The sequence below is a fragment of the Sphaerodactylus townsendi genome, linkage group LG06 (assembly GCF_021028975.2).
Source record: "Sphaerodactylus townsendi isolate TG3544 linkage group LG06, MPM_Stown_v2.3, whole genome shotgun sequence".
In the NCBI taxonomy this organism is placed as follows: domain Eukaryota; kingdom Metazoa; phylum Chordata; class Lepidosauria; order Squamata; family Sphaerodactylidae; genus Sphaerodactylus; species Sphaerodactylus townsendi.
In genome coordinates this window covers 85,712,446-85,737,374 of record NC_059430.1, presented here as the reverse complement: position 1 = coordinate 85,737,374, position 24,929 = coordinate 85,712,446, and the positions used below count along the sequence as shown (strand labels likewise).

Here is a 24,929-nt window from a genome sequence, read left to right as displayed (position 1 = left end):
GCTCCTTATGTGGTTTTGCTGCAGGGGATGAAACCAGGGCCGACATCTGCGCGATGTATAAATACACGTGTCTCTATGAGCCTTGTTTACCATCAACCAAGCGCCTTCTGGGAATTGTTGTTCGTCACTTCTCCATTAAGCTCATTTTGGCCGAAGGGATCAACAACAAATCCCAGAACCCTCCACAGCAGGGGAGGGCGGGCAATACTAATTCGGATTCCTTCGTTCGACAGACGGGCGTCACCATTTACCCAATCAGGTGCACGATGGACCGCAAAACAAGTCTGCTTTCCACGACTGAAACATGACAGACCCTCATCCTATCCAATGAAATGAGAGAGCAGCATAAAGGACATTCGATTCAGCCATTGAGGATGAGACTCTTAATAGGAAGTAGGCGGGGTTTCCCCGAAATTGGGCGAAAGGGCGGAGGGAAGGAAAAACTGAAGGGAGTCTTGTAATGGCGACGGGATTGGTGAGTACCTCAGAAGTTTTCGTATGGAGTGTGGGAGAGTGTAGGATGGCATTGGAAAGGGCAAGGGAACGACAATTCAGCAATGAACAGGTTGTTTTCTTTCCTCCGTTGTTCTAGAATTGTCCCAATCTCGAGGGGCTTCCCTCTAAAAGTATTGGGGTGAAAGGGATGGGGGGGGCACACGGATTCTGATTGTAGTCGGGGCAGGTTTGCTGAGTTCCCTCTTGGGAAAAACAGTCTGAATTGTTGTCCCCTGAGCAATGTGGGTGTCACTCTTGAGGGAAAATCTGCTTGTGTTTACTTCCTATCTCCTTTCCTTGACGTCCCGTCCCGTGTCTAAAATTGACCTCTTGCGGAAGTGGGACCGAATCCCCCGATCCCCTCCAGTCGTCAAAGTTGGTCTTTCAACTGTGAGGGGCCGTGCCCCTCCCCCACCCTCTTCCTTGGTTGTTGTTACGCACTTCTGAATGAATGAGCCCTTGGGCGCATGCGCCGTTTTGCCCCGCGAGGAGGCGGGGAACAAAAGTTTATAAACAAGGTCCTCTGCCAGGCCGGGGATCACATGACCGAAAGTAGGCGGGCCGTGGAGTGGGTGAAGGGGGCGTCTTTTGGCAGCTGGTTCTTGTCCGTCCCCTTCAGCGCTTCCTGGCATAGCCTTATCGAGACTCCGCCAAATGAGGGGGGGGGGGGCTTGTTTTGGGCAAGAGCCTGAGTCGCCGGGAAGCTGATGGTGAGGTGGAGGGAGCGAACGGAGACCCCAGCGTCTGGCCTTGCCTTATGTAACAATTAGACCTGTTAATTAGGTAAACACACAGCTGACCTGTATTCCTCGCAGCGTAGGACGCTGTGCAAAGTCTCTGTCGTGTATAAGGAAACTGTGGCTCAGTGCCTGGTTAACATTCAGAAGATTAGGTAGTTGGTGATATGAAAAACCTCCACCTGAGATCCTGGAGAACTGTTGCCAGTCAGAATAAATCTTTGCAGGCTATAGTTTTACCTAATCACACTATGAATGGATACCTGCATCTCTGCTTTTCAAAATGAGATGCTGAATTAATAAATATTCTTCTGGGGATCTTTTTGAGGTACTGGAGAGTGGCCAATACTGACTTCAAAAGACCCAAGAGACTGAGTGTGTATAAGGCAGTTTCATGTGTGCCGTGGGGTCCTTCTGAACAAATAATATGAAGGCTCAATTGAATAAGCTAGAGAATGAAATATGGGTTTAGAAAGCATGTAGGGAATATTGATCACTTGCAAACATCTCTGATATCTTTGTCTCAGACTGTATTTACAACGTGCATAGTTGCATCCCTCATTGTTAAAGCATCTTTGTCCTTCCTTTGTTCCTAACAAGATCACCAGCCAGTGTTTCCAGACACAAACATTAACACCCATTATAGCAACTTTACATCAGCAAGAAATTAACTGCTCCCCACGATCATGGGTCACCATTAAAATCTCAATGTACACAAAAGGCCATCCTTACAATACAGTGTAGGCACCTTCCTTCTCCTGGGGGGCTGGGTAGTGACTAAAACAAACGGATCCAACAGAAAACTTTGAAGGAGGACTGCCATTATGGTTTCAGGGAATGCCTGGCACTCAGCCACTCTTTTTTCCTCTATAATGTCTCTAAATCATGTACTCTTCCCACAGATACAGAATATGATATGCAAGCTGTAAAAACATAATATAGATATATTGTCGAAGGCTTTAACGGTCGGAATCACTGAGGGGTTTTGTGGTTTCCGGGCTGTATGGCCGTGTTCTAGTAGCATTTTCTCCTGACGTTTCGCCTGCATCTGTGGCTGGCATCTTCAGAGGATCTGATCCTCTGAAGTTGCCAGCCTCAGATGCAGGCGAAACGTCAGGAGAAAATGCCACTAGAACACGGCCATACAGTCCAGAAACCACACAACATCCCATTAATATAGCTCTTAATATGACAAAATATGAATTCAGTAGTATTGTAGAAACCAATAGCAGTAGTAAACAGTACCCACTGATGGTAATGTTAGCAGCTACAGTTAACAGAACTTCACTTTGCAGTCAGACAAACTTGAAAACACTAACTTTCTACTTGTTTATGGATTACCATTGGAATCAGTCTGGCACATCTTCCTTGAAACGGTGTCCCACAGTGTCTATGTATACAGTACAGATTTGTCAGACCTGTCTTGTGAATGGGCATGAATTTGTGTTTTAAAAATTATGTAATTTGTTCTTCTGTTGGATATTTTCAGAATGCGAGCAGCCAAATGCCATGTAGCTCACATGGACATCTTAAGATGTATAAATGTTGCATCATGTAAGAATGAAGATTCTTAATCTTTCCTTCAAGGGTGTAATATTTGCATCTTTTAAGTGAAATGGATGCCTATTTTTTTTAAAAAAAACAACAAATTGGTGCAGTTTTTTAAAATTCAGCAGGGTGAGCTGGGCCATTTTCCTTCCTGTTGCACTTGACAAAAAATGTCTGAGTTGTACACGAGTAAATTATTTCTGGATTTCTCTCCCCTAACAGGTCTTCATATTAAAAAAATTTAGGATTCTATTTTATTGTATTTTGAAAACCCTGACCATTGTTTTGAACTGCATGGGATAGAGGTGGGAGAGGTACAAATGGGATGTTAAAATCCTCACCTAGAAAAGAAGAGTTTGGATTTATATCCCACCCTTCTCTCCTGTAAGGAGAGTCAAGGTGGCTTACAAATGCCATTCCTCTCCTAGTCAATTCCGTGCAGAACTGATTTCTTCCAACCAGCTGAACTGGTTGAGCTTGGTCCTGTTAAGAAATAGTCTGGTTTATTTATTTATTGCTGTCATAGACCATCCATGTGTTAAGAAATAGATGTATCTAACAACAGTGTAATGACTGTGCTTCCAGAATACAGCAAAGCAAACTCAAACTGTTTTCTCAACTTCTTTGAGCACCAACTGTCAGTGAGAGGTTTTGACAATCCTTCTGTCATACAGCCATTCATGTTTGGCTTCTTGAGTGAGCAGCAAAGCAGAAGTGTAACAGTTCAAGCATCACTTTATTGCATTTTTGTATTTTTTTTTGTTTCTTCTCACTTGAAGAGAAAGTCTTTACAGCTTTTTAATGGTTTTACTTAATCTCCCCCCTCAAAAAAAACCCCTTGATCATTGTAGGAGAGTGAAATGTTTGTCTTATAAAAAGTCATTTGCTTTATTGTCAGTTCTTCCTATTTGTAGCATTAGCCTGATGCCTGGATCACAAACGTAAATAATTTTTATAGTTTTAATTTTTATATATAAAGAAAGATTAATGTAGTCCTTGTGATGTCACACAAAAGGTTTAAATTTTAAAAAGCAAATAAAGATTGAAAAAGATTGAGCTTCTGTTGGTAAACTTTGTTTATGTAGTACTTCTCCTTAATGGTTGTTATTATGTTAGGTATCTATTTTTATTTAATTTCTTATTCCCTTAACTATGCTCAAGGCTGCTAATGTGCAGTTAAAGAACAATATAAACAATCATTTGTTAAACAGGGGCTGGACTAGATGGCCTATATGGCCTCTTCCAACTATTCTAGAAATTACATTAAAAATGTAATCAATGGCAACCATAGGTAAACAAGCAGTTTTAACTGTCTCCAGAGACTGAGAATGCTTGGCAATCAGTTGGTTGCCAGTATAAGGAAGTATTAGATACTGCTGTACAGATACCCTTTTACACATAAACACCACTTTATACTGGAAACCTGTTGTCAAATATAGCTATATAGTACACGTTACCATCCTATACACATTAAACAGTTCATTTTGAACAGCCAAGCTCTAAACTACAGCTATGTCTGTTCCTGTGACAGAGATTCTCACCTGATGGCTCAACAACAGACATTTTTTTAAATTATAATGTTTTACTAATAGATCACTAAAGCCAGAATGACACCAAGGGATAACTTGTTAAAAGATAGGCCCAAACAAATCAAGAACAGAGCACCATGGGTGGTCACATGTAGCTCACAGCTCAAACTGGTTCACTGCTTCATTCATAAGTTATCTCGGATGTGAGGGCGATCTGGCTGCGACATCTGTCACCCCATTGATCGCCAGGGTTGGTTCGGCTGATCTGGCTGGCTATGCGGGTGTCCCTTACCTCCCTCACTGCTCCATGTGCGTCCCTCCCGAAGCTGCGCGCTTGGTGGAAGAGGATGACCATCCCAGATAGAAGGAGTGTACCGTTCTTCGGTCAAGGGTATATGATAGCTGCGCTCCCCTGCTAGAACCTCCATAAGTTATCTCTCAAACACTGGAAGGCAGATTTTTTTTCTTCACCACAGATCTTAAATTCTCAATTACAATAAAGTATCTCCTGGCATGGACTGTGGGATCAGGGCCTGCCATAAATTAAACCACCAGAGAGAGAGAGAGAGAGAGAGAGAGTGAGAGAGATCTTCCAACGCTATATATGCCATCAACAGTGCCCTTCTACTCTCTGCATTGGACAGTCAGGCCAGTTCCTCCCTACATAAAGAATAAACAGACATAAATCTGATGCTGAAAAGCACACTCAATACACAGTAAACCAGTATGAAAACATTTGAATCTTCCAGGATATTCCACCGGTGGCCGAAGAATGGCACTTTTCTTCCAATGTGAGCTTTTGGAACTAGATTTCATCTTTAGGTTTAGGATAATGGACCTGCCAGGGCTGAACAGAAACATGGAATTCTTATCCTTACAGATGCTGGGGTTTTTTGGCAGTACCTGCGCACCTCCATTCTCTAATCAAGCTTATTACCGTTTGTATTGTAATTCTGCATTCTGGCTCCAGTGGCCCTTCTTAGCAACATGCCTCCCATCTTCTGTTTGGGATGTAAGGGGTGGTGGATTTTTGTTCTCATTTTGTTCTCATTTGTTTCTGATGAAATCGGTTTTGACTCACAGAAGCTTACACTCTGGAAAAAAATGTTTATCTTTAAAGGATTGCTGGACTCATTTTTTCTACTACTACATGCTAACAGAGTCACCTGAAACTGTTTAAGAGATGTGACTAGTAGATATAAATTGGAATGGATTAAAGTATGTTAGTATAATTATGTGTAACACATTAGTATGTAACCTGTTATTTGCTATTTTCATCATACAGAAATCCTCTGTGTTATGTTTCACTAAATTATGTTCCAGTATTGCTGTTTTGACTGGAGGCTTCTGTATTTTAGAATGATCAGAATGTGTGGTTGTATTTAGAGGATGATGTTGGATGATTTAATTGATTTTAATTAGTTTTAATTTACAAATTATACATTGCAGTCTTCCATGCACAAACCATCTATGATTGAATTTAACAATACTTAATAGGAATAGCAGGTAATCATGTTTGTTGCTTTCGTATTGTTAGATGAGAAGCTGGTAGATTTCTAGCAAAGGACAGTGTTTCCTGGACTGTAGGACACATCATGCTTTCAAATAACCACCAATATAGATATACAGTTTAAAGAAATGTAGGAAGTGGGGAGATTACCACAACAGGTTGTATAACAGAAAACATTGAGATGGCTAGGGTTGCAGAATAGTTTCCCTGGCTGTAATTCTTCTTTGTTCTTTTTAAGTCAGATAATTTGAAGCGCCCTACAATGGTTTGGGAACTGAAGGCTAATCAGATGCCTAATACAGTACAGAAACTCCTCTTGGTGGTGGATAAGAGAGCTTCGGGGAGGAATGAGTCTCTTGAACTGTTGAAGTGTAACGAGAACCTCCCATCTTCTCCTGGATATGCATCTTGTGATGAACACATGGAGCTTGGTAAATCCTTTTTTGTTTCTTCACGGTCATCTGAGAGTCTGTGCCATGCAGGGGATTTCCAATAGATTTCAGTGGGTACTACATATGGAATGACAATCACAACAGTTCCCTTGTTCATAAGAGAACTCATCAGTCCAAAGACTGTGGCTGATATTTAAGACTGGTTGGAGTCATGCTAGGGCTTTGTGCTGGTTCACTAAACTTTTTTGAAGTCCTTGTTGAACAGCTGATCCCTATGCCATAGAAACTCTCTTTAATTTGCCATTTGGCAGCATGAACTTTGGGTTCCCAAGCCAAGTTTCATAGTTCTTTTTATCACAGCCTGTCTTTCAAAAACACTGTTACTTGGAGGATTACAATTAGCATTATAATAATTGCAATGTGCTTCCATGCATGTAGTGGGAGTTTAGCCACAATTGGTAGATGCCTTGCAGAAAGTGATGCCTTTTGATTTCCACATCTTCAAGAACTATATTCATTGTAGAAAAGCATGACACCTCTCGCCAGCTGAAAATTCTAACCTGAAAGGGTAATTATTGCTCCCCATTCAAAATCATATGAGAATCAGGAACATACAGAGCAGGGGTCTGCAACCTGTGGCTCTTTCAGCCTTATGCTGTGGCTCCACGTGGCCTGGAGGTTGGAAGGTAGCATGGGCATGTCCCTCCAGCTCTCCAGAGCACCGCTGGAAGGAAGGGTGAGTGGAGGGGCTGAACCGGAGGCGGTTTTGTGCGTGAGGGTGCTGCTTTTCGTGTCCCCTCCACTCACCTCTCCTTCCAGTGCTGCTGTGGAGGGCTTGAGGGACACGCCCATGCTGCCCTCTGACCCCTGGAGGTTGGAGGGTAGCGTGGGTGTGTCCCTCCAGCTCTCCAGAGCACCGCTGGAAGGAAGGGTGAGTGGAGGGGCTGAACCGGAGGCGGTTTTGTGCGTGAGGGTGCTGCTTTTCGCGTCCCCTCCACTCACCTCTCCTTCCAGTGCTGCTGTGGAGGGCTTGAGGGACACGCCCATGCTGCCCTCTGACCCCTGGAGGTTGGAGGGTAGCGTGGGTGTGTCCCTCCAGAGCAGCCGCCATCCCCCCGCCATCCCTGCAGCTGCCATCCCCCTCTGCCCAACAGAGCAGGTGGCTGCCTGCTCTGTCGGGCAGAGGGGGTTTCCCTGCCCAGCGCTGCTGCCTCCTGCAGTGTGAGGTGGCGGCATTGGGCAGGCCACAGACACCATCCCTCCTCTGCCCCATGGAGCATGCGGGCAGAGGGGGTTTCCCTGCCCGGCGCCAGAGGCAGCAGCACCAGGAACGCCGCAGACACCATCCCCCCTCTGCCCCACAGAGCAGAGGGGGTTTTCCTGCCCAACACCTCCACCTCCCAGCACCTCTACCTGGAAGGAAAGGTGAGTGGAGGGGCCAAACTGGAGGCAGCCTCTCCGGCTTGGTAGATCTTTGGGGCCGTGGAAAATGGGTCCAAATGGCTCTTTGGGTGGTAAAGATGGCCAACCCCTGATTTAGAGCATTATTTTAAATTATTTCAGGAAATTTCACATTAAGCTCCATTTCAGTGAGACATCTGCTCCAATCACGTGCATTGTGAGGATGAAGTGGTGTATAAATCTTTCTTCGTGTTCTCTTTTGATTTATTGGGGCCCAGTTGTCTGTTCTTCAGGAATTCGAGGTAGCTTTCCATGAACTAGGGCAAATAATGACCAAAGACATTATTTGCCCTAGTTCATGAAACCTTGCCCGGATAATGCTTAAGCATAAGAATAACGATGAAAACTAGACTTTTTAAAAGTATGTATTGTGGATATTGCATCCTTTTGAATTTTGTTAGTCAAATATGGAACACTCACTTATCTACTAATCTGCCTGTTTCCAGAAAGGTTTGCAGGAATTATCAGGTTTCTTTAGAGAGATATCCTTAATTGCTTACTCTAAAACCTCCTGTTTTTGAATAGGCTCCATTGGGGTCGTAATGTAACTGATTCCCTTCTCAATTTTCAGGTTTCTCCTAACCACAGTATGTTCAGATGTCCAAGTCAGATAGATTATAGTTACCGTTCAAGTGGTGGTTTACTAGGACATTTCAGATGATTGTTTGGAGGCTAGCACTTACCATAATTTGCCTGATTCTGACGTTATGACTAGCATTGGTTTGAGGAAGCTCAGAATTGAAAGAGGGTAGTGGTAAACGAGTGCAGCATTTTTCTTATCCTTCTAACTGTGGTTTGAATGACTGGAATGTGACATTTGAACCAAGCCATAGAGCTGACAGGCAGTAATCCTGTCTTTTGTAGGCCTCTATATAGTCAACTAATCACTTGGCTGACTCCTTGTCTTAGACCCAGTTATCTATCATAACTTTTTAAATGTATGGATGGGCAGAAAAGGAGGCATTAACTCACTCATGTGGTATTTGTTTGGCTTTGCAAAAGTGGCTGAAATAAATTAAAAATAAGTTAAACCACTGCACTATTATTGGTTATATGTGGCACGTTGCAAATATATAAATCTGGGATTACTTCTGCAACATTATACATGATACAGTGGGCAACATAACAGCTTATAGATCTATTTAAAGCATTTCATTCAGTTAGGATGTAGCAAATAGTTACCAAGGTTGTTGCAACTGAATGCTCTACTTCTATTTGTTTACATTTCTGATCAGGCTTGAAATGGTGTTAATGATGTTATTCAACCTTCTCCCATTTCTCTCCACACTGCTCTTTTTCTTTGTGTCTATTGATCCCACAGAGTATTATTGCAAAACTGAAATATCACATATATTGTAAAGAGCAGAAACATATTTAAAAAGTCATCAGTTCAGAAACTCTGTACCAGTGCATTTGAAACTGTTGTTCTGTTTTTCACACAGTCATGCCAACAGTGGTAGAAGGGCTGAAAAGTGCACAAGTGGCCTGTGTGAATTCACCTCTCCCCCTCCCTATGCTTAATTGCACAGTTGCTTCTATGTACCCAAGACCAAAGTAACACGCAGAACTAGTTGAAACTTGTCTGAGTAAGTTTGCTGCTGTCAGTCTTAAGTAGTGGAAGGGAACTAATTTGAAGAGTAGGAGTGGGGGATAAGGAGATAAGTGAATGCGGCTTCTGTGGTCTTTGAATGGAGGACGTCTCTTTTCTGTTGTTCCTCCATGGCAATGATGCACAACTGCAGGAACTCTGAGGGTCACACTTGAACTACAAGAGTCACATCACTGAGTTAACCACAGGAAAAAAATTGGTTCAGTTTTGATGCAGCCTTTGATTTTTTACCCATTTTCCATTGACCAGCGAAAAAGGGGGTTAGAGATCTATCAGGGATCTCCCCTCCTTTCCTTTCATTCAAAGTGCACTCTGTTGTCTCTGCAATCCATCTGCTTCTGTCTCATTCTCTCCCCATTCCTATCCCCCATCTCAGTGAAACCAACTGTTTCTCCATCCGTTGCCTTTTTTCTTCTGCCTTACTTTTGTTTTGTACCATTATCCTGCATGAATTCAGTGGTGTCTGTCTGTGCAGTTCACTCACTGTCTTCGATCTAGATGAGATTGTAAAACAGACTGTGAAACTGCCCCCCCTCCCCAGCATCCAAGAAGGGGAAAGACAGTGCCAATGTAGTCTTCTTTTGATGGGTTTGAGTGTGGTTCCTGGTCCCCCTTCTCACATTATTCAGTCTAAGTGCTGTAGTCCACATGTGGTCCATCTCTCCAAAGGACTTCAGATGATATGCTAGGCAGAGATAGCAGTCAGTTCTAGGCCAAGTGGTGTAGCCTGAGCCAGAGGAACGCATTTGACTTCTTGTGCAATTATTTGCAGATGATCTTCCTGAACTGCAGGCTGTTCATACTGATTCTACACCTCCTGCGCTTTTTCAACTGAGTGCAGATGTTTCTCATCAGGAATATTCAAGGCCCTCGTGGAACCAACATACCTCAAGCAGTAGTTCAGAAAGTGCTTATCCTTGTGAAAATGGAGTGAATTGGCTGACAGAACTGGCAAATATTGCTACTAGTCCACAGAGTCCTCTTATGCAGTGCTCTTTTTATAACAGGTACAATGTGGATCCCTCTTTCTGTGAACTGGAAGCATTGTTTAAAAACCAACCACATGGTTTTGAATTCAAGCATAATAAACTGTCCCTTTTCATCTTGATGATCTCTTTCCTATCTGACAGTTGAAATATCTTTGCATGGATTGTTGCCTATAGCTGATGTGACTGTTTATCCCTGATACAGTTTAAATGCGATTCCATCGTCACAAAGTACCAAGGGATTTATTTATTTATTTATTTCTTAAATTTATATACCGCCCGATCCTCGAAGGGCTCCGGATATTTATTATGTATTGCTAGAATGAGAACTAGGAGACAGACAACTTGACTGAATAAAAAGCTTGTATCAAGATTGACGTGAGATTGAAATTTAGTACATGTTTCATGACTTAGCTGTCTTGAAAGTTGGATTTTCTAATTTCACAATGAAAAAATCAGCATAAGCACACAAACTCTTTGTTGGGCAGCAGCATGGCATTGTTGCTGAAGTCTGCAGTTATCTTCCCCCTCCTCACCATCCTAAAATGTTGTGTGTAGAATTCCCACCCACCCCTTTATAAAAATATAAGCAGCATAATTTTCTGTCAACCATTTCTGCTGATTTTAAAATTCTTTCTTAGATCATCACCCATTCATCTAATAGCTACAAGCAAAAGTTTACATTCCTATGCACGTCCTCCTCCAGCATCCTCTCAAAGTGATTCTGGTTTTCTCAAGCATCCCACAGATGAAACACCAGTCAGACATGAAAGGGTAAGTTTTATTTCTTGAACTAGGAGTTCTGTGAATGTTTCTCGTGCTCAAATATGAAAGGGAGGGGGATAGTTTGGCCAGAAGCAGTGTGATTGTGAGGACAGATAAGAGAGGTACTGTTACAAATACATGGGGCAAGATACCAGCATGGTTAGGTAAAAAGACTGAAAACTCCTAAGGAATCCCTCGTTGTAGAGAACAATGTGGACAAGCCTTTGTACAATCCTTCTTGTAACTATTAACCCAAAACCCTTATTCTGGTTTTGTTTTCTCCATAGACAAGTAGTGAATCAGAGTCTGGCATCTTCTGCATGTCTTCACTGTCAGACGATGATGATCTAGGATGGTGCCACTCTTGGCCTCCAACTGTTTGGCACTGTTTCCTCAAAGGTAAAATATCGTTCATTTTGTGGTGAGTGTTTAATAATCAGATGCATCTTTTATATGACTCTAAATAACTTTTCTGAAAACCATCAGGCACACGTTTATGCTTCCACAAACGACGCAGTAAGGATTGGCAAGATGTTGAAGATTTTGCTAGGTCTGCAGAATTCGAAAATGAAGCTGACGTCTCAGTGGGAGCTTACAAAGTAAGCCTTGTGCTTTTCACATTCTTTTGCTATAGATGACATAAAATTTTTGTCATTTGTTGCATTAATTTGCAGAAGGCACATATTCAGATTGTAGATTGTTTCTTGGTACTTATTTGTGGAGTCATTCAGAATGCTTTCAGGTGCACTCTTTTCTGTAATCCTGTTGAGCCCAGTTATCCTCACACGGGCGGTATTATGGCCATTGGTAAGGGTGAATCTTAAATTCTGTGTTCATTTTAATTTATGGAGGTTCCTAATTCCTTTTGACCTGTGTAGGCTTACAAGGCCGATTTTACAAAGCTAACCCTGCAAAATCTCTCCAAGAGACAGACTTGAATGTGTAGACATATGAGTGTGGGAAAGTATGTTTTGCACAGATACCATTGTGATGCTCTACTTTATCAAGTGAGAAAGAGCACAAAGTTCAAAGATAGCATTTTGGTGGAAGCAGGAAAGCCAGGAGGAGGGGCTATACAGTTGAGCTTTGCTACTGAAATGCTGATGGTGATGGTGGAAAGTTCTTATGCAAGCAGACAAGTAGAAAATAGTATGGGTCTCTATAGGTCTCTGCACTTCTCTCCTCGGACTTCTAAAGGGAAAATTCTGCTTCCAGAGTAATGTGCAGACATATATTAGTAACTTAGATCTAACTGAAAGTGGGCCAAGAGTATCTGAAAACAAATTGCCTGAGCTCTGATGTTTGGGGGAAGAGGATGTACCTGTTTTCTCACATCTCTCCCCCTCCCCCCAGGTATATTGAGACTATGCTTTCTGACAGCCTTGATCACTTTCATGTTAACCATCAGATTGTTAGCATTTGTAGCATCTACAAGTTCACTTATTTCTTCAGCAACTAATACACATACATATTTTGCAGGGATATGGTTCTGATGGTTTGAAGTTGATCTCTCATGAAGAAAGTGTTTCATTTGGTGAGTCAGTACTGAAATTGACTTTTGATCCTGGCACAGCGGCAGATGGGTTGCTTACTGTGGAGTGCAGATTAGATCACCCTTTTTATGTCAAAAATAAAGGTAAGAACCTTTCTGTCACTATCAATTATCCTTTATAATGCTTTATGAGAAATTGGAACGTCACTATACTGTCTGTTTCAGCAATCCACGAGGAAAATCTTCTTACTGACATAATCCACAGCATGCTGGCTATTTTCCCCTCCCAGTTCTTTCCTTTTTAAAAAATTCTAAAGTATTAACTAATAACTCGCCATGACAGGACATGCTTCCCAATTCTTGCAGTTATTATTTTTAAAACTGAATTAGCATGAAACATATTTTCTATTTGTACCAAGACTTTCAAGACTTCAAATAAATACATCTTTCTGTTTTATAATGATGTCTTATATGTTTGCCCATAGTAACTGCATAAAATTGGTTTTGCTGGGCCAGATTTCCTGTGTTTATATTGCATTGAGCCATAAACTTTATTCAGTCATGCAAGGGTCAGTGCCATCTGTTGAAGGCTGTGGTGACAATCCCTAGAAATCACAGATAATGTTCAACAGTCACTTTTATAATAACCTCAAGCAACTGAAGAAAATCTGATATTTTTTCCAATGGTTTCTACAGTGTTATGATGTGAGACTTCATGGTCCTTAATATACCATACATTGTGTAGTTTCAGAGGATAGCCACATTGGTCTTCAGTAGAAGACCTATAGTTGAGTCCAGCAGCACCTTAAAGGCAAGCAAGGTTGTTGAGGTATAAACTTTCAAGGCTTACAGCTTCCTAAAAATGCTGTTAAACTTGAATATATTATGTATCTTTGATATGGGTTATCCAGCTCCAGAATTTTCTCAAATTGTTGTTTATTTAATCTTGGAAGGGTTGTTGATTAGTTATGAATCTTCATCATGTTTGCTGCCTTATTGTGGGTGTCTGAATAGCCAATTCTGTCTGGTTATGAATGGCCAATTAGGTTGTGGAAGGATGAAAGGAACAGGCTTGTCACAGTGAAAAACAGCGCTTGCTAGGTAACCTGTCTTATCCTGTTTTGAGAGCTTGGGAGAAGTTACAATATACGTGCACAAATCAAAATTCTTGCAATGTGTGATTTTTTTTCAAATTAAAAAAGCAATTACAATTAAAGGTAATTTTTTTCTTTAATTTTAACGATACATATGATTTTTATAATATTTGCTTGGCTGGTTATATGCAGAGGGATCTGTTGATATATGCCATTCTAAGTCCTGGTACAGGCAAGATGAATCCTGGGACAGGATTGTAAATACTTTCCGTGATTTTGATGATAAAAATCCCGACGTTTGAAAGTTGTTGCAGATACATATGGAAGTTGAATATATGAAGCAATATAGTTTACAAAAAGAAATGTCTTTATTGTAGATGCATCTACTCCAACTAAAGGGTATTGTTTTTTAAGAGACAGAGAAATTAGTAAGTCATAAGTAGCTACTATTAACCAGGCCCACAGATTTCAGACACTTGTAAGTAAAACCAGCTGTGTGGCTGGATTGGGCAGCTGTTTTTGGGGACGGAAGCACAGGCAAAGCCCTTAATTTTTTAATTGACTATTGTTTTCTTGGGACTGTCTTCAGTTAGCCATTCAGGTTAACAAAATGGACTTTCCAAAGAACTTAAAATAAAAGGGAGAAAGATACACATTTTTTGCCTTATTTTAGAGAAAATGTTGATCTTGAGAAGCTTCTTTTCCCTTTTCCTCCCCTGTATGTGTTGGGCCTTTTAGATTATGAACTATTAGGCAGGACTTCTTTGTGTAGTTCTAATTCCTGATGCCTAGCCATAGATGCTCTATATATAAGCTTTTGACAAAGTTCCTCACCAGAGACTATTGAGAAAACTCAGCAATCAAGGAATAAGAGGGGAAGTCCTCCTATGGATTAAAAACTGGTTGAGAAACAGGAAGCAAAGGATGGGTGTAAATGGGAAGTTCTCACAATGGAGAGATGTAGGGAGTGGTGTTCCCCAAGGATCCGTTTTGGGACCAGTGCTCTTTAACTTATTCATAAATGACCTGGAAGTAGGGGTAGATAGCGTGGTGACCAAGTTTGCGGATGATACCAAATTAGGTAGGGTGGTGAGAACTGCAAAGGATTGCGAAGAGCTCCAAGCGGACCTTGATAAATTAGGTGAGTGGGCTAAGAAATGGCAAATGCAGTTCAATGTAACAAAATGTAAAGTAATGCACACAGGAGATGGTGATGGCCACTAACCTGGATAGCCTTAAAAGGGGCTTGGACAGATTGACCTATGGCTACCAATAACAGGAGCATGTAATGCTGAGAGTCAAACACAAATAGATGGGGAAATACTTAAGAGTTAAAAGAGGCTGCCTGGAGGGAGACCCAAAGCAGCTTGTAGTGTTTTCCTCTGTCCCATTTTATTCTCATGCTAACAACTCTGTGAAGTAGGTTGTGCTGAGAGAGAGTGGATAAGAGTAAAGGGGAATGAGTTAAAAGAAGAACTTCAGAACATTTCATCCCCCTCATTTTCTACTGTTCTTCATGGACTCCCAACTTATGAACAACAGTGAAAATGGCCAAGCTCTACTTCTGGCTTTTTCTGAATTCAGTATTAGGAAACTGCGGGCACATACATTTGCTAAAAGTGAAGATGTGTGTAATAAAAAAGGAGAGTCTGGCTAGCAAGACTGTTGATAGTTTCCACCCTTTTTCTCGTTCAGGTTGGTCATCTTTTTATCCAAGCCTGACTGTGGTTCAGCATGGCATTCCATGTTGTGAAATGCATATTGGAGATATATGTCTACCTCCTGGTCACCCTGATGCCATTAACTTTGATGATTCGGGTGTTTTTGATACATTCAAAAGGTAACTTTTTTTGGGGAGGGGGTAAATTAAATTAATCTAAATTAATTAAAGTCAGGCTAGCACTTTGAAATGTATCAGAAGGAAGATGTAGTTAATTTATGAGAAAACAGGCACATGAAGGAAGGTTCTAGTTGGAACAAATACGAGTTGTCCTAGTATTGACGTAGACCCAGAAGTCCAGACTTTTCGCTGACACTGAATTTTTTCTTCGTATGTTTCTTGAGCAAGAGTAGAGACTGATCAAAGCAGATCCAGTTTTAAAAATAATTCATGATTTTATTTTTAAGTAGTTTTAAGGATCTGTTTTAAAGCTGGTGATGCTTGTTTTAGGCCATGGGGATATTGTAGCAGTTTATCTTCCCTCTGTTGATGTTGACAGTTGACTAAAAGATCCATAGTGTTAACAGAAAAATTGTAGAACTAGCAGACTTCTTCCACTAGAAGGTGCAGTACTACCAATTCAGAGTTGAATTAAGAAACCTTCCATTACTTATTGTTTGAAGTTCTCTTTAATGTTGGGCTCTGCGAATAGTCTTGTTCTCAGAATTTTACAACACAAAAGTTTATTGGGCTAGGTGCTTCAGGAAACTTAAATGAACTCTTCCTGATTATGTTTCAAAGTAACATTTATAATATTATCAAACTTTGACTGGTTTCCAAGGACAAGCAGAGCTAAATCTCTTTATTGTTACATGTGTTTCCTGAGGTTCCTACATTCTTCTTGGTGGTTTTTTTCTTTAGTAACAGTTACAGTCTTAACAGTCATAGCTGAATAATGAATGTTACTAGAGAAATTGAGTACAGTATCGGATTAAGATTATTCTTTGTTTCTTTGAAATTATGGTGCTGTTACTCAGTAAGCTCTCACTTGACTTAAGGCCTGGTCTCTTAAAGCAAATCCTTTCTGATACCTTATTTTGAGGTAGATACTGTTGACTACTTTTATTGGCCTGTGTTGTGAATAAAAGTCCTTCCATAAAACTACATCAAATTGCTGTGCTGCCTGCTGAAAACCACCCAAATCTGTGAATGAAATCAGGGAGAATCCTCAGCAATCATTGTGCTGTGGGGCTATGACATGACCACAGCCTGACCCATTATTTGCAGGCAGGCAGTCTAGTACTACCAAGAGACTTGAGAGTGGCAGGAGTAAGAGATATGTTTTTCTCTGACTGAGATGGAACACTGGGTTGGATTCAACCAACTTTCTCAATGTTGAAAAGTGTGGAAAGGGGTCATCTTGACCACCAAAATAACTGTGCTGGGGATCACGGGACATACATGGACAAAAGCCATGTAGAACAGGCATGGAGAGCTGTAATAAGGAGGGAAATTAGGTGACTGAAAAAGCTGCCTGGATTAGTCAGCTCAAACATTGTGTATCATTCATACGGGGTCCTTCTTTTTTCTAATTTGCCCCCTTTCCATTTCAGTTACGATTTTACACCATTGGATTCCTCTGCAGTCTATGTATTAAGCAGCATGGCTCGTCAGCGCCGTGCTTCTTTATCTTGTGGAGGCTCAGGAAGCCAAGACTTTGAAAGATCAGAATGCAGTGCAAACTGTGGGCCTGCCCAGTCTTCATCCAACTCTTTGTGTAGTAAAGCTGGCAAAAGCCACAGCTCAGGGACTGCAACTACTGTGAGTGCCGCTTCTCCCAACAAATGCAAAAGACCAATGAATGCCTTCATGCTTTTTGCCAAAAAGTACAGAGTAGAATATACTCAGATGTATCCTGGAAAAGATAACAGGTAAAAAATATTTACACTTCAAATTGGACTTTATATTTTATGGGCGGGGAGTTCTGCTATGGCCTGCCATTGTGTATTCCATTGATCTGGATAGTGAGTGTGTGGTGCATTATTTAATTTTTGAGAAGTGCTGTTGCTGTTTGTGCTTTCCCATGAAAGCATCAGAGGAGAAAAAACAACAACGGAGAGACACAAAGATAGACGTAGTACTGGCCTTTTCCCAGTAGCCCTATGTGACCACTTTGAGCTAGCAATTTGTAGCATCCAGCCAGAGGCATAGCTCCAAGGGGGTGGGTGGATGCGCGCCCCTGTGGGGGCAGGATGGGGGCATTCCGGGGTGTGGGCGGAGGATGCACCGGTGCACCGGGCGCTTTCCCCCCTTGCTACACCTCTGCATCCAGCCCAATGCCTTCTTCACCTTATCAATCTAACAAGTTAAATGTGATGTTCTGATTCTTCCAGTAACACAGCTAGCCTAGTAACATTAATTGGAGCGCTGGGGCATATAGATATTACAGACATTATACCCTTTAACTGAATGCTGAATTCAGTGTGGATTCCTTTTCCAGTAAGTTGCATCTTGCAGTCTGTTACTTGACATACCTACCATAATTTTTGCTTTTGATATTCCTGGAGCCAAACTTCAATCTCTCTTGCCTGCAAAATCTATTACTTTATGCCTGAAGTAAGCTTTAAAATACACTGACTAGGTTGGCAGGCTAAATGTACACTTTCTGGAATCAAAAGTGTTTATTAAAATTATGAACAATAATTCCAGTTCTTCGTTGAAACTTAAGTCTCAGAGCTCCATTATAGTCTGTTGCATCCACATGCCATTGTGTTAGCAGACACAATTATTTTTTTGTTTGCCATTGAGTCATAGCAGAGTTATGGTGACCCCGTAGGGTTTTCAAGGCAAGAGACGTTCAGAGATGGTTTGCCATTGCCTGCCTCTGTGTCATGCCCCTAATATTCCTCGGAGGTTTCTCATCCAAATACCTGCCAGGTTTGAGGCTAATTGTCTCTGACTGGCCCAAGGTCAGGTTTCCATGACAGAGTGGGGATTTGAACCTGTGTTCCCCAGATCCTAGCGCAACAATTGAACCACTACACCATCCTGGCTCTCTAACAAGGAACAATTATACAAAAGTGACTAGTTCTAGTATCATCCATAGAGTGGGTTCAGAATAGGTAGCCCACACTTGAGGAAACCTGAAATGCTGAATCTGACAATGCATATTTTCAACTATTTGTGCCTTTTTTTTTTTTTACATCGTGGGGAAGAGAAGCTGCAGACCCAGTTTGGTTACAGTTCTGAAAATAACTCCAGGCCTGGCTTTTAAAAATGTTGGCACACTAGTCTGTAACTTTTGCAAGCTACTTTTTATCTTACTAGAGTGCTATGGATCTGTTTAAATGTTGTACCAACTTGGAGGGGTCATTAGCAAAGCAGTGGATACCAAAAAATGTTATTCAGCCTTTTAGATTCTTGTCTTCAGTGTTGTTCTGTTTCTTTTCCAGAGCCATAAGTGTGATACTTGGTGACAGGTGGAAAAAAATGAAAAATGAAGAAAGACGGATGTATACATTAGAAGCCAAGGCCTTGGCTGAAGAACAAAAACGCTTAAATCCCGACTGCTGGAAACGGAAAAGAACAAATTCAGTATGTATTTTTCTGTTCCTGATGTTTTAGTCTTGAAAGTTGGAGTAAATGCAGAATGTGTATGGCAACTTACTAACAAAGGCAGGAAATACAAGCCCTTGTGCTTGTCCCAGAAACCAAACTCTAATTTCAGATTTAAAGGAAAACATCATAGCCGTAGTTTGCTCACTTTCCAAAATAAAGCGAATTTCCTTTATGTGCACCCTGTAAGATTGTATGGTAGAGTGGGGATTTGAACCTAAGTCTCTAACCACTACACCACTGGCTAACAGATCTTTCCTTGCACTCTCCTTTGACTCTGGGCTTAGACTGGAATAAGAGCCCAGTGGATTGGTGGTCTGCAGCATGGAGTAGAAGGAGGGCAAAACTACTGTTCCAACCTCTTCCAGGTGCAGAACTGTGCTGCTAGAAGGGGGAGTGTGGTGTAGTGGTTAAGAGCCGGTGCACTCTAATCTGGAGAACCGGGTTTGGTCCCCCACTGTACCACTTGAGCTGTGGAGGCTTATCTGGTGAACCAGACTAGCTTGTGCACTCCAACACATGCCAGCTGGGCGACTTTGGGCAAGTCACAGTTCTTCGGAGCTCTCTCAGCCCTACCTACCTGACAGGGTGTTTTGGGGGAGGGGGGGGAAAGAGATTGTAAGCCCCTTTGAGTCTCCTTACAGGAGAGAAAGCGGGGATAATAAATTCAAACTCTTCTTACTGCAGCCCACTGACATGAATGTTTATTTCCCACCTTTCTTCATGGCTCAAGATGACCTACACATCACAGTTAAAAGGTTACAATTTGAAACTAAAAGAATAACCTACTCCAAATTCCCCACAAGTGGCCTGGAGTTATATCCTATTAAAAGCCCTGGTGACTAAAAGGACCTTACGGTGCCTGATTTCTTAGCCATTCAGGGAGTCTTTCACAGAGTGTTAAAGGAAGGATCCCTGGTTGATGCCAGGTAGATGATGCATAGGGACATATGAATGGATATGATCCATTAGATATGCAAGTCCTGAACAAAATCTCCTGTGAAATATATTTCCTTTCAGAATTAGTGAAATGCTCTTTACAGCAAAGTTTTTCATTCTCCGTGTATAATATGAAAACACATGCAATTCATTTCAAATACGTAGCATGAAAAAGATCAAGGACTAAAATTGGGGAAACACTGAGAAAACCCCTTTTCCCCTTTTGCAAGAAGTGAAACAAAACACAATTTACTCAAAATATGAAGTACAGAAATTTTTTATTTAAGAAAATCTTCAGAATTAGATGATAATTCCTATGTATATTGTAGACGTATATAATATTTTCAAGAATTTTTCAATGTAAGTAATTTTGGCAAAAATTAGTATGCTGTGTGTTTAATAATACGTTAAAGAGTTCTGTGTTTTCAGTGTTGCAGAGTTTAGCTTAATATCTAAACATGCTGGCAGTCTTGCCTACTGTAATTCTTTGAGATGATTTCTGTCCAAATAATACACTTTGTATCTCTGCCTTTTATTTCCCCAGACCTTTCAGATTATAAAAATTAAAAGATCCATGTGCTGTGGGGTGGAGGGGGCAACAGTTTGCAACAGCTCTCAAGTATTGGATATTTGTGCAATTGTCTAATAGAAAATGAAAGCTGTTACACTTGTACATTCCATAACTATACCAAATCGTACAATTTTATACATTATAAATGATGCATCTTATGTTGTTACATCAGTAAAAGAAGTTAAGGTTCGGAAAATAAGTATTGCAAATATTTCAAAACAAAAAAACCCCAACAACCCCACCCCCCCACGGGTGGAAAAACCAGAGTGTGGTAGTGGAGCGGGGGGAGAGACTAATTTTTTCCTGTGGCTTTAGTATGCTCAAATATTTTACATCTCTAGATCAGAAGGAACTGTTTGGGAGCAATGGGGAGGATCTGTGATTGTTATCACCATCTGCTGACAGATCTCTGGATCCATCCCATTGTTTGCTAATGTCATGATGCACACAAAAGACAAGGGGAGGAGCTAAAAACAAAACAACACTCTGCCTCTGGGAACAGCTGTTTTAGGCTCTGTTCCCCAGTTATACCTGTGACATAACACAAGAGCAAGAGACTACTGAAACACTCTTTACGCTGAAGAATTTTCTTGCTCACAATGTCCATGTGTCTTTCATCAGGTTAGACAGATCTCCCTCTCCCATTTTAGAAACCTACCTACAAGCCAGTGTTTGATACTGACACAAGCCTCAGGAGCCAGTGAGTTTTGCTGAGCTGCAACTGCATTGATAAGTCTTGAATGTTAACTGCCTCTTAATCCCTGAACCTTCATGTTGTTAGAAGCTAGAACCGGCATGAGAAACTTTTCTCAACAGTAGATGGAGCCCTGTACAAGTTGAAGTCAGGACAGATTCCACCAGATTTGCAACTATAACATTAAGTCGATAGACCTACAAACAGCATTACAGTTAATATTTGCAGAACAGGCCTTGAAACCTCCTTACAGATGTGAATAAGAGCACTTCTTTCCTGTGGTATAGGAGAATGCCTTCCATAGCTTGAGTTAGGATTTTGAAGACCAGTTACAGAGAGAAGAATGAGCAGAATTGCTATTTGCATGTATGGGTCGGACCTATCATATCAGTAGCCATCGTTTTTGAACTCTGCTGCTTTCTAAGTAAGTATCTTTGTTTTTTGCTTACAGGGTTCACAATAACATTAATCAGAATTCTTCTATGTATGCCTGGTGGAAGAAGATCAAGGTTTCATCATTTGTTGTGAAGGTTTGACCATAAAATCTGGGGCTGCACTGGGTCATTAGGAATGAGGATTTGCTTATTATAGTAGAGGATTAAGCAAGATACAACTATCAACATTTTAAACCAAATTGCCTTATTTTTTCTTCCAAACTACATATGTCTATCAGGTGTAATAGGCTTGAAAAATGGATATCCTGTGGTGCTAAAGAACAGTAGGAAGAAGAGGAGCTTTGTATAAATGTTTATTTTTCAAAAAAAATGCACAAAAAGGGGAATTTTGAAATATGTAACACCTGTTTATACATTGATTGTTATTACTGATTAATATGTATTGCACAAACTATGTAATTAACTACAAATCTGGGAGCTGGGATTTTCTGACATAACATATGACCTTCTAGTCTGCCCAGTGCCAAAAAGTTACCAGAATGTGTGGCAAAGCAGATAGCAGAATATATCCTATATGTAGCATGATTTTTGTCTGTTTGGGGAGGCACTGCATGTACAATTTACATTTGTAGCTGGAGCTGTTTCCTGTTGGACATGAAAGGCTCACAGAACTGCCAGGGCTGCAGTTAAATGGCCCAGGATTAAATTCATTGATAGCATTGCATTATCCCAAAAGAATGGTGCTGTTGTAATGACACCATTTTATTTTTAAAGGTTTTTTTGTCTCCTATGCTGCATATTTTTTAAGATTTTTATTTTATCAAAATACATCTTTTTTTTTTGATGGGGACAAACTTTGCACTTACTAGAGGTGCAATATTTGCACTTTATTCCCGCCACCCCTCCCCAACTGTCTAAAAATAGAGCAGATATGTTAGATTTTTTGGCTACTTTTGCTGTGAACATTTACAGCATAGATTTACTATTACTAAATAGAGCATGTTTCTGTGTAAGGATCACAACTATTAATTCAGCACATGTCAGGTCTATGTCTACATGATGTTGCTCCTATGATTTTGCACATTATATTCATGTATTATTTCAAATAAATTTGTAAAACATATTATTGTATATTTTATGAATGGTATAAAATTGATACCTACTCACTCCCAGAGGTGTGACTAAATGTTATGTAATGCAAAATGACACATGAAAAACAAGGATCAAACATTTCTTTTAATTAAAGTGGATTATTTCTATTTAGAGCTGGACAGCTTTGCTCAGAATTAAAACACAAAAGAACCTGTACTATAAAAATTGAACATTTTTGGTAGGAAGCAAATGCATGTTATTGCAGACGAACAGCTTCTGTTTGTTTGTTTCAGGACCAGCTTAAGTGAACATCCTATTTCTGCATTCCCACTTTTATCAAATGCAAGAAAGGGAAGCTTCTCAGTGAAGTTGGTGTTCCTTGGTTTCTAAATTCAATGGGTAATTCCAGAAAATTGTTCATAAAGATATTTTATCTGAAATTTATCTAATAAAAAGAAAGCACATTGTAAACAAATTCTGTTGTAAGACAGCTGTAGGAAGCTATACACATTTCAGTTAAATTAAACAGCAACAGGTTTTTGCAACAGAAGGAAAGATGCAGCTTAGATTCTAAAGCAGTCCCCTACCCTTGCTGATGAGTCTTCATGCCTTCAAGAGACATTTCTATTGAAGCACAGACATGGCTTTCTGCAGCAGCTGCACCATTATGGGATAGACGGGAGCAAATTCCTTTCCTTCTCTACTTCTTACTGATTGCACATATGCTTCCAGGGCACCTCTGTTTAACGGGGAAAATGTTCATTAGAATGCTTTGAAGTTGGTTGTAAAAGCAAGCCTGTAATACAGTACAATACCAAAAAAGTAAACCAGCTTAAAAGTGCCTGATGCCGCCTTGCTGAGAACTCAACTACTTACTGATCACTACAGTAAAAATGACTTTCCAATAGTATTCATGGCATACATATATATATGCACACACAGTGTGAGAGAGGGAGAGGCTGAGTAGCCACCTGCTGAACCCTCTATTCTTAGTGGAGATGGTGTCAGGTAGCCAGTTTTTACTGGCTCTGTAATGCCTTCACATCTTCTTTATGATTCTTGAGTAGTGAAGACAGAACAATCCAAAGTCACCAAGACAGCAGAGGTTGATCAAGGCTCTTGAACAGGCATCCAAAACCAACACACACACCCCAACCCCCTAAAAATTCAAAAATATGAAGCAGCATTGAAGCTTTTTTCCTTGCCACTTCTGAGCAGTATGCCAGACAAATGTCATTCTAGTGGCAGGGTCACACAAGTACTCAGAACTCTTGTTTCCATTTTACATAACATCACCAAGGGAGGAGGGAGAGAACAGAAATTAGCAGGATATAACTGAAAGGGCATTACCCCCCCCCCCCCCCCCGGTTTCCAGTTTTACAGTTTCTGAAAGCAGTTTCTCTGGGGTAGCATCTGTTTAACAGCTTTCAGGACTAAGTACTCCATCACAGATGCTTGAGGGTGTTAAATTTTCAAACGTCACCCCCTTCAGTTTCGAATGTGGCATAGTGAAATTGTACTTCAGAGTTTACAAATTATGTCAACACACATGCAGAAGAGTTTCAGAATATTTTTATAGAACAATAATGTAGGTTTAACTTTTCAACTACACAAATCAACATGGATTCTAGAGCAATTTATAATGATGTGGCTCATACAGCATGCTTTCACTTGCAGGGGTGGTCCTCTGCAGGGGAGTGCATTCCTTTGGTGTCAGGTGCTTCCTTCACTCAAACGAGACTAGTGTCTTTCAGGCACCTGAAAAAGGGCCTAGCACAAGAGGAATGCACTCCACAAGCCACAAAGAACACAAACCAACTGAAGATACAGAATTCAAATGTATGTGGAAATGTAGGTATAATGTATGTATGTAATGTAAACAGTAAAACAGGAGAGTATGTAATGGTTACATTTTGCAAAGTATATAGAATTTTTGTATAGCACTGAGGTCGGGTAGAGAAACTATGAAAAAACTTCATTCATTTGCTATATGGCTTTTTTTCAAAGAAAAAGTGTTTTACTTGAGAAAGAATGTATACACAAAAATGATAAACTCTTTCACAGCAAACCAAATAATATAATGGAGGGGAGGGGAAAATGGGATGGCGTTGGTCTACATTCATTCGTGTCACAAGCATGCAACATGTTGATTCATTCCCCACATCCAAAGTTGAAAACGAGCCTTCCACATATAACTGAGAAGAGGATTTTAGAGCACAACTGCTTGAGCAAAAACATATGTGAGTGTATATTTGTTAAATCCAGGACAAGAACAAGTTGGTTTAAAAAGACAAAAAAGATACTAAATTGAAAGATAACATATAGATTAATTTAACAAAGAGACG

General features: G+C 40.7%; 2 protein-coding genes across 5 annotated transcripts in view; one reads left to right on the top strand and one right to left on the bottom strand.

Moving 5' to 3' along the window:
* The first annotated feature begins 278 nt into the window (after positions 1 to 278).
* HBP1 (HMG-box transcription factor 1) lies at positions 279 to 22,615 on the top strand. 2 transcript variants are annotated; one of them, XM_048499485.1, is made up of 11 exons: positions 279 to 475; positions 6,058 to 6,250; positions 10,054 to 10,288; positions 10,909 to 11,041; positions 11,320 to 11,431; positions 11,519 to 11,631; positions 12,512 to 12,668; positions 15,314 to 15,458; positions 16,892 to 17,209; positions 18,731 to 18,872; positions 21,549 to 22,615. In XM_048499485.1, exons 1-11 carry the CDS (start codon positions 461 to 463, stop codon positions 21,558 to 21,560), a joined length of 1,575 nt encoding a protein of 524 aa, XP_048355442.1. In that variant the 5' UTR covers positions 279 to 460; the 3' UTR covers positions 21,561 to 22,615. The 2 variants fall into 2 exon arrangements, with proteins under 2 accessions (XP_048355442.1, XP_048355443.1); XM_048499486.1 differs by having other exon boundaries at positions 414 to 475; positions 6,062 to 6,250.
* The window catches only part of COG5 (component of oligomeric golgi complex 5), a 216,477-nt gene continuing 211,641 nt past the window's right edge, over positions 20,094 to 24,929 (bottom strand). For all 3 annotated transcript variants that reach the window (XM_048499481.1, XM_048499483.1, XM_048499484.1), the window contains one exon: positions 20,094 to 23,323. In XM_048499481.1, coding sequence (XP_048355438.1) covers positions 23,209 to 23,323 — 115 coding nt within the window. In that variant the 3' untranslated portion in view covers positions 20,094 to 23,208. The remainder of the gene's footprint in view (positions 23,324 to 24,929) is intronic.

What these genes read in the sequence shown, in the direction of transcription:
- HBP1 (XM_048499485.1), top strand. An exon ending in TTTTTATGTCAAAAATAAAG is followed by an intron (nt 12,669 to 15,313) that starts GTAAGAACCTTT and finishes TTTCTCGTTCAG; the next exon opens with GTTGGTCATCTTTTTATCCA. An exon ending in GTTTTTGATACATTCAAAAG is followed by an intron (nt 15,459 to 16,891) that starts GTAACTTTTTTT and finishes TTTCCATTTCAG; the next exon opens with TTACGATTTTACACCATTGG.